Source organism: Mustela erminea, chromosome 7 (assembly GCF_009829155.1).
Source record: "Mustela erminea isolate mMusErm1 chromosome 7, mMusErm1.Pri, whole genome shotgun sequence".
Lineage (NCBI taxonomy): Eukaryota > Metazoa > Chordata > Mammalia > Carnivora > Mustelidae > Mustela > Mustela erminea.
Window position 1 is genome coordinate 31,471,652 of NC_045620.1, and position 17,629 is coordinate 31,489,280.

The 17,629-nt window shown below is 41.7% G+C and overlaps 2 protein-coding genes across 7 annotated transcripts in view; one reads left to right on the forward strand and one right to left on the reverse strand.

The window, feature by feature from the left end:
* The window catches only part of TRMT6 (tRNA methyltransferase 6), a 22,827-nt gene extending 12,340 nt beyond the window's left edge, over positions 1–10,487 (reverse strand). The window contains exons 1-10 of one of the 2 annotated variants that reach the window (XM_032351374.1): positions 10,184–10,487; positions 6,397–6,524; positions 5,098–5,207; positions 4,452–4,543; positions 4,239–4,322; positions 3,850–3,974; positions 2,760–3,118; positions 2,298–2,383; positions 1,373–1,475; positions 1,184–1,270 (exon numbers count right to left, since the gene is read on the reverse strand). In XM_032351374.1, the coding sequence (XP_032207265.1) occupies positions 1,184–1,270; positions 1,373–1,475; positions 2,298–2,383; positions 2,760–3,118; positions 3,850–3,974; positions 4,239–4,322; positions 4,452–4,543; positions 5,098–5,207; positions 6,397–6,524; positions 10,184–10,311 (1,302 nt within the window). In that variant the 5' untranslated portion in view covers positions 10,312–10,487. The remainder of the gene's footprint in view (positions 1–1,183; positions 1,271–1,372; positions 1,476–2,297; positions 2,384–2,759; positions 3,119–3,849; positions 3,975–4,238; positions 4,323–4,451; positions 4,544–5,097; positions 5,208–6,396; positions 6,525–10,183) is intronic. The other variant, XM_032351373.1, reaches the window with a different exon arrangement.
* A 96-nt stretch (positions 10,488–10,583) lies between these two features.
* The window catches only part of MCM8 (minichromosome maintenance 8 homologous recombination repair factor), a 47,137-nt gene continuing 40,091 nt past the window's right edge, over positions 10,584–17,629 (forward strand). For 2 of the 5 annotated variants that reach the window (XM_032351367.1, XM_032351369.1), the window contains exons 1-5: positions 10,584–10,930; positions 13,787–13,939; positions 14,267–14,350; positions 16,163–16,245; positions 16,854–17,003. In XM_032351367.1, coding sequence (XP_032207258.1) covers positions 13,792–13,939; positions 14,267–14,350; positions 16,163–16,245; positions 16,854–17,003 — 465 coding nt within the window. In that variant the 5' untranslated portion in view covers positions 10,584–10,930; positions 13,787–13,791. Of the gene's footprint in view, positions 10,931–13,786; positions 13,940–14,265; positions 14,351–16,162; positions 16,246–16,853; positions 17,004–17,629 lie in introns of those variants that run through there. The other 3 variants (XM_032351366.1, XM_032351368.1, XM_032351370.1) reach the window with 2 other exon arrangements.

A 17,629-nucleotide genomic window follows, 5' to 3' on the forward strand; every position in this document is an offset into this window, starting at 1 on the left:
CTGGTTTTGAGGATTTTCTTCTGAAAAATAAAATTGAAGCTGCTGCTCTCAAACCAGAGGCAAGTTTCTAGTGGCAAACAAGCAAATGTCTGTGTAGTTCTCTAGGCCTGCACATAGCTTTCTTCCTACTGGCTCCAGGAAGCTTCACAGCCACTAGTGGAGTGTGGGTCCACGGAGAAGTAGCTACTGGACATATCCAGAGCTTCCCTCCCCTGATACCTTGTTAACTCTGACACAATTTCTTCTCTGCTGTTACCATAGCTCAAGAAGATCACTGCCATGTAGGGCGGAGACTGCTCAGGGCCTTGAGTATCCTGGATCAAGGCAGTAGATGTGCAAGCAGCAGGGCAGGGCCTGTGGCGGCCATGGAGGTACTCCCTCAGTTCTCCCTTCAAGAGGGAACCAGCTGTGAGGAGTTCGAGGAGCAGAAAGCCTCTCGCTGCTGCTTCCTTGGGATCCTGAGCAGCATTCATACACAGGGAGGCTGCTCCAAGTCGATTACTGAGCATGGGTACCCAGAACCGCAACACTTCTGCCCAAGACAGGGCTCCTTTATTGGGCAAACTTTGCTCTGGGGTTCCCCATCATCCTGGCTGAGACTTTCTGAAGGGAGCACTGCAGGCTCTTCCTCCCCATCTTCCTTTCTCCCCCTCCTTTTGCAGCAGTCAGACCTCCATTACGGTCTGAGGGCTTTCCTATCTGGCTCTGCTCCCTCTCCTTTTCCTCTTTCAGAGGCATCTTCCCCCATAAAACCCTTATACTTCTAATTCCATCTTAGCGTGTGCCTTCCAGAGGACCTGAACTGATGTTGGGCCCACCAGTAAATCCTGAAAATCTGCTGCAAAGACAACTCAGCTGAGGGAGCAGTCACTTTCTTGTTGGCCTAGGGATTTTGCTATCATCAGTTATTCCCTCCACAGTGATCTTGAGGCCTTGGAGAAACATGAACCATAACTGTTTGCATTTTAATTGGCTCTGGACTGAAGTTTCAGAGTAACAGACCCTGACGTGAAGGAGGAAAAAGGGTCAGGAAGAGCCAGGGCACTTTGTCTGAGTTACAAGCAGGAGATACTTTCATCTGTAGATGGAAATACGGGCATCTATTTAACAGCTTCTGGCACCACTGCAGAGAGCCAGCAACTCAGAACAGCAGCCCCCTGGAACCAGCTGGAAAAACACGTACCTGGTAATTCCTGAGCCAGGTTTCCGACAGCCTGAGGTTGATGACCCCTCCTCTTTCCCGCAGTTTTGTGTAGCATTCCAACAGGGGCTAAAGGCATAAACAGAATTCTGTTAAGAATGCCTGTGAGGGCTGTGATTTGAGTATTAACACACAGTGCAAGAACTCCCAGCTCTTCCATGTCAGCATTACCTCTTTATACTGACAGTAGACCACAAATGGTCTGGAAGGGGCCACGAAGTCCAGCAAAGACAGCAGGAGTGGAGTGGGATGGAAACGACTAGCAACAATTAAACTGCAAAAAAAAAAACACGTTAAGACAAATTATTTCTCTCCTTGGCAAGGTAGAGCATAGATTTTAAAAGGCATTTAAAATGACCATCTACTGGGGTGCCTGGGTGGCTCAGTTGGTTGAGCATCTGCCTTTGGCTCAGGTCATAATCCCAGGGCTCTGGGATTGAGTCCTGTGTCGATTCCCTGCTCTGCGGGGAGCCTGCTTTTCCCTCTTCCTCTGCCACTACCCGTGCTTGTAGTCTCTCTCTCTCAAGTAAGTAAAATCTTCAGAAAAAATGATCATCTATTCATTTGCCATGACTCACGCAAGGAAGAGCTTTAAATACCACATTCTACAAACTCCCCCCCCAAAATAAAATCATGTGTTTCTAAGAAACACAAAATGAACTAAAAGCTCTCTTGGTGCTTGGCAACTCTAAATAGCATTTAATGACATTCTTGACTTAAAAAAAAAAACATCATCTGGAAACAAATCCAACATTGTAATTCTACCTTTCCAGATATCAGAATCTACGTCTCCTGTCAGGTTTTCCTTAGCCTTTACCATTAGCCAGAGTGGTATCAATTTGAATGACCTACCCCCTGCATATAGCAGGACCACACAGACTCATCTGATACACTATCACTGGAGACGCTTCAAATTTATTCTAGAACTCTGAAACCAACACAATTTCCCACATCCACCAGATGCAGCCTCCTGTCTTAAAAAACAAGATAGATTCATCATCTCTGCTCCCACTATAATCGAAGCAGACACACGAGGAATTCCGTGTGAAGCACAGCCCACGGATACCCAGTTATCTGTATTCCTTCATCAACGTACCCATCTGAGTTTCTTTCACTCAGCAGAGCAGCAGCCTCTAAGTGTCTTTTCCTTTGCTCTTCTTGTCTCCTCTGCTTTTCCTGAATCTTCAAAAAGAAAAAGAAGAAACTAGCATACTGCAGTCATTCAATCAGGTTTATGGAAATGATGGTCTGTCAAAAATTTCAACGGTATTTATCAACCTGGACTAAAGCAACAGAAGGTCATTCATGAGGAAGCTGGAAACACACAGACCAGTTTGTTATAGAACCATCAGTAAGCTACCTACACAGTGCTCCTGGATCCCAAAGCTCCATCCCAAAGAATACATGACACACGTGTGCACATCCATGCACACATTTTCTCTGTCTGCTCTGGTATTTATTATCTTGGGCACTGATGCTCCAAAGCCACACCAAACCTCAGTGCCAAATGAAACTCGGAGAGGAATATTATGAAGGTAGGGGGACTCTTAACACTTACATAATCCTTTTTGCTTCCTTTCTCTTTAGACTCCTTGTAGTCTGGATCTTGCGAGACGATTTCCATCGTTTCCTGTTCCGGTGGGTGATGGCTCTCTTGCGCTTCTGTCACGTTGTCTTCATTCTCCTGTTCCGAAGTCTGTTTTTCCTCCAGGGTGCCATTACTTTCTTCAGCAGAAGCACCGTCTTTAGGCTCTGAAGATAACATCTCCGCAGAAAATGTTCCATTTAGGAGACTGTCCAGTTTGTTGAGTGGGAAATCATAAAGACCACTGAGGAAAGATTTGGGGAATCCAAAACATGCTGTTGCTGCCCGAACAGGTCCACCTCCAGGGTACAGCTGAATAATGGAACCAAAACCTGAAGAGATTAAAAAAATAAAGATCTTCTGGATGGAGGGGATTCTAGACTCAGGACACCCTTAGAGTCCTCCACCGTAAGAAGACTAAATGTCTCTACTCTTTGTAGGGGCTGCGGGATAATGCAGCTCCCCCTGGCGGTCGTTTGCCCATGAATATTCCCAATGAAGGAAAAACAATTCCAGAACACATGAACCTCCACGTGATGCTATGATAAAACCGTATGATCTTGCAAATTTGGGTGTCTCGTGATTGGCGATTAGCTCTCAGCCTTCCCCCAGTCTGAACCTCAATCAGGGCAGCTCGAAGTTCTTACCTGCCACAGGGTTAGAGGAAGGGCAGGCAAACTGTGTGTGTTCCTCCAGGATAAAATATACCCCACATAGTCTTCTCATCCAATCCCCTCAATTCTGGCCAATAAAATGAGAACCAGCTATCCAAGAATTTACAGAAATCACTGTCCTGGAGGTCCAAGCCGGCCAAAGGCTTCTTAAACACCCCCACTGATACAGAAGTTGGGGAAAGGGCAACTGCCATCCAGCGGCACCGACATAGCACTGGCTGAAATGTGGACTGCACGAAGGTCCCAGGGACTAGGGCGGTGGGGGCCCACCCAAGCCATTCCGTGAATCTTGCAGTAATTCAGCCTCACTTTCTGTACCCTTACATTTTTAAGCCCTTCTACTCATATCATGGTAGTGCTCTAATGAACCTAAAAATGGTAAGTCTTACCTCCCATCCGTTCCATCATTGCACCCAGCACCAAGCCTGCACAGGTTTCCATTACAATCATTTTATTGCCAGCACGGACATTTCCCAAAGTCAACATCTGGGCTAGTGTATCATATCTCATGTGGCTAAGGAAAAAAGAATGATTTGTTTATTTTTAGCTAAGCAGAAGCAGCTATTTTAATCATTTTTTTAAGTTTTGTTTATTTCATAAAAATTATGTTGATAAGATTATAGATTGTTTTGGAGGCAACGGTAAAAAGAACTTACAATTCATGAGGTAGGAGGACACTTTATGCAGGTGAGCAAGTTTTTCATTTTACTTAAAATCATGACCGTTCTTAAAGATATATTTTCCCCCAATTATACTTTTGAAAGGAAACAAAGCGTACTTAATTTTTCCAGGTTCTCTTGCATAATACATAATTGAGAGAATGCGGGTGGATGGCTTCACAACAGTAATGATGGCCTCATACCTGGGGGAAGAAAAAAGAAGACATCAGTTTTTAAAAACTGGTTTAAAAATACTTTATTTTTAATAATAAACATTTTATAAACCTATAAAGATATAACACTTTCATCCTTTTTGAACAAAATCCACTTACTTCTTTTTCTTCTTTTTTATATATTTATCTTGAGCAAATTCTGTCTTGTCCCGGAATGTTGTACTATTTTCAATTAACTGCTGAACTATTTCCTATAAGAAAAGGAGCAAGCAGATTTCCTGAAACTTTATTTCCATGGAAATGATAACTTCAGAGGTTTCTTACCCTAGAATGTATCCAAGGGTCTGATTTTCCAGTCCCTTTTCCACAGAAGTCTAAATAAATAAACTGCATTTTTTTTTACCTCTACCTAAAATACAAGTACTTTGTAACTGTACTTAAAACAGGATAAAACAAAACAAAACAAAAACAGAACTACATAATAAAAGGAGAAAGGATATAAAGGAGATTCTCCTTCCTGAAGACACTGGCTGAAAACATTACTGAAAATGAACCAAGTTAAGCTCTGATAGTCACTAAGTTATTAAATTCTCTTTTGCTAATAATATCAGTTGTCACTCACTTACATAAATTCCTGTATATAAGAAATGAAATCTTTCATCTACTGAATGGCATGTACAGGTCAAGCTATTGCTAAAAGAAAAGCAGTATTTTTACATCTCACCTTAAGTAAATCCTGCTTTAAAATCCAAGCAATTTCCTCAATACCAAACAAAAACAAAACACAACATCCTTTGAATATTACCTCTCCTTTAATGCCTTTGTCCTTTAAAGCTTTTATGTCATCTTGAGTAAGTTTCTGAGATTTCCCATCATCAATTATATTTCGATTATCAATGCCTGCTTCTTTGGTCTCTAAGGAAGGAAATTGCTTAATGACATTGATGATCTGAAATTATGTAATATCTTTCTTCTTCTAAATTCATGTCCACATCCAGCCCATCCCGTACACGCTCTGGCCCCCAGTGACCTTTTCTCACCTCCTTTCTTGGCCCCTGTGCTTCAGCCATGCTGCTCTTCTGTTCCTTAAGCACACCAAGCACAGGCTCACTGCGGGGCTTTGGCACCTGCTGCTCCCTCCACTTGTGAGTGCCCTCATGACAGAGGTCTAGGTCCTTTCCAGCCCTCAGGACTGAGCTCATCATCTCAATCACGTCTCACCCAGTCAGCCTCCAGTACACCTCCCTGCTTTACCATCTTCACAGCACACATCACTATCTACAAGTGTGTTGTTTGCTTTTCTACTTATTCTTGGTGTTCCCCACTGCTCTGTACACTTTATGAGATGATTTAGACAATGCCTAATCATGCCTGGCATAGATTTGGTGCTCAATAAAAATATGGAGGTTAGTTTAAAAGCACTTAATTAACTGGTGTGAACCAAAACTTCAACAGCATTGTAGTTATTTGATTTTAAAAATTAATTATTTTTATTTTTACTAATAAACTATTTTACATGCATTTATTTCAACAAATATTGAAATATTTAATTTTAACTAACAATAACCACTAAAATTATGGGGTCTTTGCTATAGGCAAGGCACTGTTAAGAACTTCCTATATGTTATGTGACTGAAACTGGCTACAGCCTAGGCATTAAATGTATTTATGGCTCCATTTTACAAATGCAGATAGAAGACCTAGAGAAATCAAGTAACCTGCCTAAGATTACAAGGCAAGTGATGAAACTGGAATTAAACCTAGTCAGTTAAATTCGAAGCCAGATTCTTAACTGCCTCCAGCTGTTATGGAACTTTGGGGCACTGAAACGAGTCTACCTGCCCTTACACTGAAATAGCAAGGATTCTTCTAGGATTAAAAACTTGTCCCAAAGTCAGAAAGCCAGTTAATGATGGGCTGGAGCCAGAATCCAGGTACCCAAAGCCAAAGGCAGACCTTGCTTCATTCCACCAAGCTCCAGTTCTTAGATTACAAGTTTAAATTTCTTTCGAGATAGCCTGAGTTAGCATTTTAGAACTGGGGTCGACAGGTTTCTGACCAGCCAGCTCGAGAGCACCTATTTCATATACCCAAAGTAGTGCACCTGAAGCAGGCTCTTCCTTCTTCTTCTTAGGCTGAAGGCTTCCTCCATTGGTCACTTCAAATGTGGTTCCATAACTATGGCCAATGACGTTATCCAGATAGAACCACTGTTTTTCAAAAGTTATTTTTCTAGGGAAGAAAATGCAATTAGCTGAATCTCATTTGCATTCAGTATAGAAAAGAAAGGTTGATAATCAAGTTTATTTCAAAACTGGTCTCCATAAAGAATGATCAGCAGCATTACCTCTGAACATAAATTGACAAATGAACTAAAGAGAACTGGGTTGGGGCAGAGACATAAAATTAGTAAGAACATACAAAAACACTGAATTTGGGAGGAGAAACAAGGACAGAAGACCTTATTCTGAGGCACTGGTCTGGCTCCAATTTGCAATGACAGGATGTCCAGACTTACAGCTTTGTAAATTTCCTGTACAGCATAAAGGGTCACTGAAACTGCCAGGCCACTGGACACACACCGTCACACTACTTGCAACTCTAACTAGAAAACTCTTGAAACTGAACTATCATTGGGATGACAGGGATTCAGCAAATTCCCTGGTCTAACTGGCTATTTTCTTTCAAAATTATCTAGTAAAAACAGAGTTGCCTAGTTGGCTCAGTCAGTAGAGAATGAGACTCTTAATTTCAGGGTTGTGAGTTCAAGCCCCACACTGGGTATAGAGCCTACTTAACATACAAACAAACAAAATTATCTAGTAAAGGCAAATTATATTTACAAGTAAATATCACTGACAATCTATACATTTCGAAATGGTGCTTAACACTGACGATGCTCTACTGAGGATTGGGCAACATCAGCTTTCCCCATTACCTGGATTTTTATATTATCATTTAAAAGGAAAATCCCACAAAAACAAAAAAAAATTTTTTTCCCAAAAAAGAAAACTAATATCCACTGAATGTTGACCAGGGGCTAGGCAGTATGTGCCACTGTGTTTCATATTTTTATTTAATTCTCACAGTAATCCTAGGACATAGCTCCTTCCAGAAGAGCAATCTGAGCTTAGGGAAAAGTATCTTGTCCAAGATTCACAGTTACAAAGTGGAAGCTGGGATTAAAATCCGGGTCTGCCTGACCCCAAAGCCTACTTCCTTCTACCATACCACACAGTCTGCTCCAGAAAAGGCTAATGGATCTCAGGAAGCCCTGCCTGATTTTAGGACATGACCCACGTCTACAGAACTTTGCATCCTGGAAGACACATACTGTTTAATTTTGTTTGTCCCCCACCTACACTTTCTTCTCCTTTCTCTGTGCCCCAGGAGTCAATGACAGATGCATAGACCACATCACCCAGACTCCATTACCAAAACTTTCCCACCATTACTAGACCCTGGGTGCATCACCATTCTCTGCTGGTTCTCTAAACCTTTCCACACCACTGTATGTGTATGTGTCACATCTTCATTAAATCTCCTCACTTGAATCATCCGAGCGAACTCCTGTGAGATCCTAAGTGATCCAGATAGGGTCAATTCTTATTCTTTGCTAGGTTCCCAGTTTCTATAACATAACAGAATATAACAGATTTTTAAAATATTTGCTGACATAAGTCCAGTCAATTCAGTTGAAACTCAGTTCAGCCCAGATGTGCACTCCATATGCTCACCCCTTGAGCACCCTGGTGCTAAGGAAACACTGAGCTGGGTTGGGTTTACCCTTTTCGAGGCCGGTCTGATATTCAAAGAAGGGTTGGTCACTCAAACTGATGCGTGGCAAGAGGTCACTGTCCCAGTCAGGAAAATGGGGCCAGGCAGAAGAATGTGATGCCATGTCTTCACTGAGAAGGAGTGGGATTTGCAGAGTCTTCTTCTCAAAAAATCAGATTGCTTCTGCCCAGGCAGATGCATACAGACCCCCAAAAAAGTGAAGGGAGAATCTGCCCTGGGATATAGATGAGCTCAGAAGGTCATAAACTAAATAAAATGGCAACTAATGCACTGGCTTCTGCCAAGAAAAGTAATGAAAAGTATTTCCAAATAAGTATGTCTCGAGTGCTTCCAGAGTACTTTTTGAAATGAAGATGTTATTACCTGCCTTATTGTTAATGGGAAAGCTTTGTCTTAAAAAATAAATAAATAAATAACAACCACATTCTAAAATTAAGCAACTTAAAAGTATGAGAAAGAAAAGGAAGAAAAACCAAAATTTCACCTGCATGGTCATTATACAGCTGTGTAAACTTTGGTATCATTTCATCAAACTTAACAAGGACTGTGCTGCACCGCTGTACTTCAATTAAATAGTTTAAATAATTAGCACTGGCTCTTTCCAAAAAGTATATACTTGAAGGCTGGCCCATATTTTTAATCAGAAATTTTAAAGAGAAAATGGTGCAGATATTATATTTGTGGACTAAAGGAACCCCCCCCAATATTTCTTTGTCTTTACTAAATTAATTCTTCTTCTTCTTTTTTTTTTTTTAGATTTTATTTATTTATTTGAGAGAGAGCATGAGAGGGGAGAAGATCGGAAGGAGAAGCAGACTCCCCGTGGAGCTGGGAGCCACATGTGGGACTCCATCCCAGGATTCCGGGATCATGACCTGAGCAGAAGACAGTTGCTTAACCAACTGAGCCACTCAGGCGCCCTCCTAAATTGATTCTTATGCAATAAGACTTGGCTGTCACCAGCATGCTGCTTTGGGGACTGTTACTTGACTATTTTCTAATGACACCTGTTTCACTTTAAATACCAATCAACAGTTTGATTCACAGAGCAGTAAAATAATTCACCTCATGTGCGCACTTAGAAACTCCCAATCTACCACTGCGTGGCCTATGGTCTGCAGAAAGCTGTTCTCTTGACACTGAACTCAACTTATTTCATTGTCAAAAGTACTGTAATAACCTAACTCAAAAGAAAGTTTGGTTGTACTTTTCAGATAATTAACCGAAACATCTCAGTACATTTCAGCATTAATGAGCTGTTAGGATGTAACAATCTCACCACCCCTGCCAAGAAGCTACCAAAAATTCCCACTTTTCTAATATAAAAACAGAGCTGTAACTAATCAACAGGATCAAAAATCAAGCATAATTTCAAGTTTTGAGACCTTGAGCCAACTGCTTTTGAGAAATGTAACTTTCCTAGACCTGGCATCCTTTCCTGTAAAGTGAAGGAACGCTAGAGTGATCCTATGGGCTATGAGAAGTTGTTCTCCAGCATTATCTAACAGTTATTCCAGTTTGGACAGAAAGAAGAGCCTGAGGGACAGAAAAGGTCGGAGAGGTTTCATTTTTTGTGGGATTGATCCTGCTCAGGAAATAGGAAGAAAGGATGGTCTTTAGGGAAAAGGCAAGGGAGGGGAGGACCTTGAGAGGCAAGGATATCAGAGGATGATTGATGGGTTCTTTGAGGTAACAGGAGAGAACATCTCACGGACTTGGAAGAACCCTAGGACAGAAGGAAATGTAAACGTGGGGAGCGGGAAGGGTACCTGAGCGCCCGAGGGGCAAGAATGGGACAGGGACCCTGTGGAAAGATTGACAGGGATGTTGAGGGCAGAAGGCCAGATTTGAAATCATGGAAGGAGCACTCTGCGGGAAGACAGGAGTGATAGATGAGACCCCAAGGGCCGAGAATGGGATGTTGGGGGAAAAGGCCTCTGTAGGAAGACCAAAAGGAAAAAACGAAAGAGGAGGTTGGGGATCTACAGAATCAAGAATGGGACTCCAGTGGAAGAGGCTCTGTGGGAAGACCTGAGGGAAGGAGTAACGAGAAAATGGGGACGGGGAGCCCTAAGGCCAGCGACCTGACTTACTTTCTCCGCTGGACTTGCACTGCTTTGAACACATCTTCCCGTTTCAGCACCACGAAGTCGCCGTCGCGGATGCGGTGGTCCCCGGGATGCGGTGGCTGTGGGCCCGGCAGTTCTCCTGAGCCCTCCATGGAGCTTAGCCGGTCTCCGGGTTCTGCAGCAACTCTCCGGCCCCCAGCGCCCCGCCCCTAGCGCTCTGCTGTAGCCGCGGCCAGCCTCACTACCACAAGCCGAGTGGACGCAGAACCCTCCGACCGGCACCGCCCCCACGTGCTGCGCGCCGCTTCCGCTTTCCGGTCGGAACCTCCGGACGGCTTCCGGCAGCCACACGGCTTCCGCCTGGCCGAACTCCTTCATTGGCTGCACTCTGTTCCGCCCCTCTCGTCTCGCCGCCACTTGGACGGAAGTTGCGTCACAGACGCGCCAAAAAAGAATTTGGAAGCCGGCGAGTTCAGGTTGAGTAGCTAAACATCTCCCCGCGAGCCTCTGAGGTGTAGGGGGAAACAGGTCCCCGAGCTGCTCCAACAGATGAGACTCGGCCCCTGCGCGAGGACGTCAGGAGGACTGCGACCCAAGGGACTTCGCCAGAAGTCACCTGAGGAGCTCAGACCTCAGTCTCTTCGTGTCCCCGTCTGTCTCCCCCCACCCTTCTCCGGAACGAGGGGAGAGCCAGGCGGGGCGCACCAGCTGCCACCCAGGGCCCTGCCCAGCTGAAAACCGAGAGAGCTCTGGGACCTCTATTCTTTGCAAGTAAGAACAGCGTGAGGAGAGCTAAATGAAGTAGGATATTTAACGAAGCACAGCAGACGCCGGGTGGCTCCTTTACTCAGCTCTGCAGTCGTATTTCTTGGTTTGTGTTGGGATTTTTACTAGTTGTGCTCACTCTGTTCTCATTTGGGGAAGATACGGTATGTAGCGTTCTCGATGGGGCGCTTCGTCTTGCGTGCGTGAAGACGGAGTTTGGAGCTCACTACTGCCACCAGACAACTTGAACCTTGATCAGTTTGGGGGGCTTCAGTTTCCTAACTTGCCGTATGGTCTGGACGATTTTCAGTTTTGTCTTGTCCCAACATCGTGAACTGTTTGGGTATTAACTTATTTATCAATTAAATCCCGCCAAACAGATGGATACAGTCCTTTGTGAAGAATTGCACCCCAGTGTTCGGATATCTTTCTTTCTTTCTTTCTTTATATTTCTTTCTTTCTTTCTTTCTTTCTTTTTTAAGTCCTTGGGATAGGAACTGTTTTTATTTTTATTTTTTTTTTTAATTTATTTGACAGACAGAGATTACAAGTAGACAGAGAGGCAGGCAGAGAGAGAGGAAGGGAAGCAGGCTCCCTGCTGAGCAGAGAGCCCGATGCGGGGCTCGATCCTAGGACGCTGGGATCATGACCTGAGCGGGAAGCAGAGACTTTAACCCACTGAGCCACCCAGGCGCCCCTAGGAACTGTTTTTAAAAATAGGTTTTATTTTTTAGAACAGTTTTTGTTTACAGAAATAATGGCACAGAAGTTGCAGAGAGTTCCTTATAATTTTCTCTTCTCTCCCCTCAGCCCAGGTTCCCCTTGTTAACACCCTGCAATAGTGTGCTACATTTGCTGCAATTAATGGACCAATATTGGTGCATTATTACTAGCTAAAGTCCAGAGTTTATGTTAGGGTTCACTCTTTCTGTAGTGCAATTCCATGGCTTTGACAAATGCATAATATTGTATATCCACCACTAAAGGATCATACAGAATCATCTTACGGCCCTAAATTTGCCCTGTGCTCCACCCATATGAGTTATTTCAAAACCCATTTTAAATTTTTGATACTTAGCCAGAACTATCTTTGAGTTAAAAAAAAAAAAAAAAGTATCTTGCTGTGTACAAAACAAAATGTGAAGAGATAATTAGCAAAATGAAAAGGATCATATTGACAGATACAGATGTATCTGTCAAAAAAACTATTGCATTTCAGCAAATTTATCTAAAAACTAAATTTGTCTAGTCAATATTCACCTAGAAATGATCTTTCTTCTGTTGTCTTTTTAAGAAGTTAAGGTCCAGAAAATTAACTTCTTTCCCATTTCACCCCTACAGAGAGGAAAGATTGAAATGTGTAGGGGCGCCTGGGTGGCTCAGTGGGTTAAGCCGCTGCCTTCCGCTCAGGTCATGATCTCGGGGTCCTGGGATCGAGTCCCACATCGGGCTCTCTGCTCAGCAGGGAGCCTGCTTCCTCCTCTCTCTCTGCCTGCCTCTCTGCCTACTTGTGATCTCTCTCTGTCAAATAAATAAATAAAATCTTTAAAAAAAAAAAAAAAAAAGAAATGTGTATGTACCATGTCCCACTCCTATGCTTCTCCAGAAAGGTCTACATTAGTTGCCTATGTAAGAATATCCTTGTATCTCTGATAAAAGTGGATACGACATGCAGGATTGACTATGTATAAGGGGCTGTGATGGTGATGTATTCCTAGTGTCACAGGTCAGGATATGTTCAGCCAGTGCTGCTCTTTTATAAGTCTAAAACACTATAAACATGTCATCTCAGAGTTACTGTGTTATTTTCACTTGTATAATAGGCACTCCTTGCAAACAGGTACAGTACTTTGTTTTTATTCCATGAACATTCAGTATACTTGGTGAAGCATCATAGATAGACCTTAAAAAGAGATGGGGCCATGTGCAATGACATGAATAGAGTTAGTATAATGCTAAGCAAAGTAAGTCAGAGAAAGACAAATATCATTTCACTCATATGTGTAATTAGAAACAAATGAGCGAAGATCGGGGGGAGAGACAAACCAAGAAACAGACTCATATTAACTGGAGAGAACAAACTGATGGTTACCTGAGGAATGTGGGTCAGGGGATAGGTGAAATAGGTGATAATGGGATTAAGGAGTACACTTGTTGTGGTGAGCACCAGGCCTGTATGGAAGTGTTGAATCACTGTGTGGTACATCTGAAACATATCACACTGCATGTTAACTAATTGGAATTAAAAAGAAGGAAAAAGGGGCGCCTGGGTGGCTCAGTGGGTGAAGCCTCTGCCTTTGGCTCAGGTCATGGTCTCAGGGTCCTGGGATAGAGCCCCGCATCGGGCTCTCTGCTCAGCCCTGCCTCTCTCTGCCTGCCTCTCTGCCTACTTGTGATCTCCGTCTGTCAAATAAATAAATAAATAAATAAATAAGGAAAAAAAGAGAGAGAGAGATGGGAATTAGAAGGATATCTGCAGAGTGTTTGAAGCTACATCTCATATTACCATAGTGTACACTGTTGCAGGCCTGTTTGCTAATCTCAAACTAGAATACATTAATTTTCGAGGCACATGGGTTGCTCAGTGGGTTGAGCCTCTGCCTTCTGCTCAAGTCATGATCTTAGGGTCCTGAGATTGACCACCACGTCCGGCTCTCTTCTCGGAGGGGAGCCTGCTTCCCCCTCTCTTTCTCTCTCTCTGCCTGCCTCTCAGCCTGCTTGTGATCTCTGCCTGTCAAATAAATAAATAAAATCTTTTTTTTTAAGTTTTAGAATACATTAATTTTCTCTTATTTACTATGTTAATACATTTTGAGCACTGTTTTCACTGTTATTTTGATGAAGTTTTTTTCTTAATCTTAGAAAATATGAATGGAGACTATAGAGGCAGAGGATTTGGACGAGGAAGATTTCAAAGCTGGAAAAGAGGAAGAGGTGGTGGGAGTTTCACAGGAAAATGGAGAGAGAGAGAACGTAGACCTGACCTGAATAAAACCACAAGAAAACATACTCCTGGTAGGGGAGGTCAAATATTGTTCAACTTTTTTTTCCCCTCATGAGGGAAACTATGCCTGTCCTACAAAGTAGTTTAACTTAAATTTCAGTCTTATTTGATGTAATTCACTAAAGTAGCATTTAAATGTTAAGATAAAATATTTTTACTGAAACGTGTAACTTAACCTGTAACTACTATATATTTTGTCAGCTTTTCATTGCTGGAAGGAGAAGCAAATTGGAAAAAAATATAATATATTTCTGCTGACATAGCACTTGCTTCGACAGCACATATGCTATCTCTGCTAACATAGTATTCTGAGGGTTTTTTGTTTGTTTGTCTTTCAGAACAAACCCCACAGTCTTTGCTACTGCAATCAACATTGGACCAATTAATACCATATAAAGGCTGGAAGCTTTATTTCTCTGAAGGTAGAGTTAAAAGTGCAAAAAGTACCATAAGTTCTATTTTCATAACTTGTCTTTGGACAGCTCATATTATTATAATTCATTTAGCTTACTGATAGGTACCACCTTCTTTCATTTTAGTTCACCCAAACAAATCATGTTTATTTCAAGAATATTTTTAGGTTTTATATGGGGAAAGCAGAAACCACTCTAAGTGTTTCAAAAAGAGGATATAATACAGGGAATTGAATAGACAGATGGAAGTCTAAAAGAGCAAAAGGGGAACATTGAGGTAAGCCCCCAGATAATAGTAGCTTCTGGAAGCAGCAACCATCCTTATGGCTGAGGGTACAAAAGGTAAGAAGTTCTGAGGTTGCCAGGACATAGGAATTCAAAGGAAGGGCTGTTACTTCAGCCTCTGAGGGCACCCTACAAAGCTGTACTTGGACCTCTGAAGGTTACCCTTCATACCTGTGCTCAGACCCCTGCAGTGAATGAAGCTGCTTATGGCTGGTAGCTCTGGTGAAAGGACTACATGGCTGATGTGCAGAGCTGGAGGCTGGAGCTACAGCTATTTTCTGCAGCTGGAGAGATGCTGAAAAGAATTAGAAACAAAAATAGAATCCTTTTTTGTTGCCACCTTCCAGTCTTTAAAGTGCCTTCAGTTGGCAGAACCTAGAGGAAATCTGGGAAATGCACTGTGCAGATCTCGATCATAGCATCACAGAGCAGAGAATAGAACAGCGGGCTTGGAATGGAGAGACCATCAACAGTGGTTTGTGTGAAACAACACTTAAGGGATCTCCCTTTTAATAATCAAGAACATCAGCTAACATCATATACTTGTTTTTTTGGTTTGGAGACTAGCCTTTTCTGCATTCTTAGAGTTTCTATGTTATATCTTTTATTAGTTATGGGTTACATGGTCATATATATCTGTGGGTTATTTTCCCACTAGATTGTGTACTTCTTTAAGGCAAGGATCTTGGCCCTTAGAAAGCATTCAGTATTCATTTGGTGAATGAATAAAGCACTTTACAAATGTTTTCTGTATTGATAGTTGTTTTTTTTTTTTTTTCCTAATATATACACACATGTGTTTCATAAGTAGTCTGTTTTTTGTTGCTTTAGGATGCATTTGCTACCAGCACCTGCAATATGTGCCTAGCAGTTAGCCCAGAACACTGGAAGTGATCTTTAGACTGGTCCTAAAGATGAGTTCAGGGGATGCCTTAGGCTTAATCATCTGTACTTACAAACTGCTTCACAGTATTATTTCTCTGTGGAAGACCAATTTGAAAATGTTCTAGAACTTTACCCTGTAAAGGTTTTAGGAACAGAGTGAAGTGTAGTGATCTTTCTCCCCTGATTTCAGGATGTGGCAGTTTGGACTAGTAGAATTTACTTTGTAAAGACTTCCTGTCTTTATCTCTGTTTCTGAATAAGAATTTATTAATCATGTGTCTAGCTTTGGCTTTGTTATAATTATATATATTAATATATATAATTATAAAATAATTAATTTTAAGCTTTATTATGTAAGCTGTTTGAACTACTAGGTCCTATTAAGTGTCAAAGGTTCTGTACAAAGGTTCCCAGATGTTGGTGTTTTTAGAGCGAGTCACTTCCTATCTGCGTTTAAGATTATGCAGACCTAAATTTGTTTTAGAATCTTAACTATTCACTCAGTGCTTACCTATATTCTTACATAAATGTTATCAGAATGCAAAGTAATTGGGAAAAGTCCTTTGGCATGTATACACGTTTCTTCCATCTCATGAAAAATATATCTGTACACATGTGATTATTAGTGCTAATGCCATTTTGTTGGATTAGTTTACAGCAGTAGCTCTCCTTTGATTAAGAAGATTCAAGCATTTGAACGTTTTTTCACAAAGCGTATTGATCTATATGATAAGGTAAGATTCCTGTACTGCAAAGCTACTAGTCCACATTTATGTGTTGTTTTCTTGAACAATGTATTTGAGGTGCTAGTGATGAGTAGATGCTGCAGCCAGACTGCTTTGATCCAGATCCCAGCTCTGCCACTTAGTTGCGGTGTGGACTTGAGTGTATTACTTATGTTCTTTGTATCTTGGTTTTCTCATGTATCAGTTGGGCATAATAGTATTAATACCATCAAGGGTTATTAAGAGGCATAAGTAAGGGGCGCCTAGGTGGCTCAGTGGGTTGAAGCCTCTGTCTTCGGCTCAGGTCATGATCCCAGGGTCCTGGGATTGAGCCCCAAATTGGGCTCTCTGCTCAGCAGGGAGTCTGCTTCCCTTCTTCTCTCTCTGCCTGCCTCTCTGCCTACTTGTAATCTGTCTGTCAAATAAATAAATAAAATCTTTAAAAAAAAAGACATAAGTTGATATATTTTAAATACTTTAAGTGGTACAAAGCTTACTATACTTACTCATTGTTACCACTGTATAAACATGCTATTTCAAAGTGTGTAATTGAATGTTTAGTTACGATAGTTAACTTAAAAAAACCATCATTGCTTTCATGCCTTAATATTTTCTAGGATGAAATAGAAAGAAAGGGAAGTATTTTGGTGGATTTTAAAGAACTGACAGAAGACGATGAAATGGCTGACTTGATACCAAATATAGCAAATGAGTTGAGGGATACACCTGAGGAAACCTTGGCTTGCATGGGTCTGGCAATACATCAGGTAAAGAAAGACTTATTTTGTCCGGACTCTGTCAAAATTTTAAAGGAAGATTTTACAATAACAGTACACTTTCTACAAGATACCATTCATTCTGTATACAACAGCTTACCTAAATATAACATTTATTTTATTTGATTTAGTTTAGTCTGTTGAAGATAATACAGAAATTAAAGAGCTCCTTGGAAACAGTCTCATAGGGAAGATAAGACAAGGATCGTGTTATCAGTTACGAACTTGGAAAGCAACCTCAGATTTAGGTTCTATGACATGAGGCAAGTCACTTACTCTCCCTGAGCGTCTCCATATATAAACTGAAAATGATAATATGTGCAGTGTCTGCCTGACTTTTTCTCAGGCTAGTTGACAGAACACATGTGAAAGTATTTAGGCTGCCAAAGAGGTAAATGCTTCAAAGTAAAGAGTAGTAAATCTCAGAACAGGCACAGATAAAGTATTGTCTGTGGATAAAGTACTGGCTGTATTCAGAGATAGAGATAAGACCCTCAGTGAATGGGGAGGAATGGGGAAAGCTCAAAGAAAAGCTTTGTAGAGATGGTACAGTTACAATGGGTCTTAAAGGTTACTAAGAAGTGCACACAGTGCAGAGGAAGTAATGGTAGCCAGGT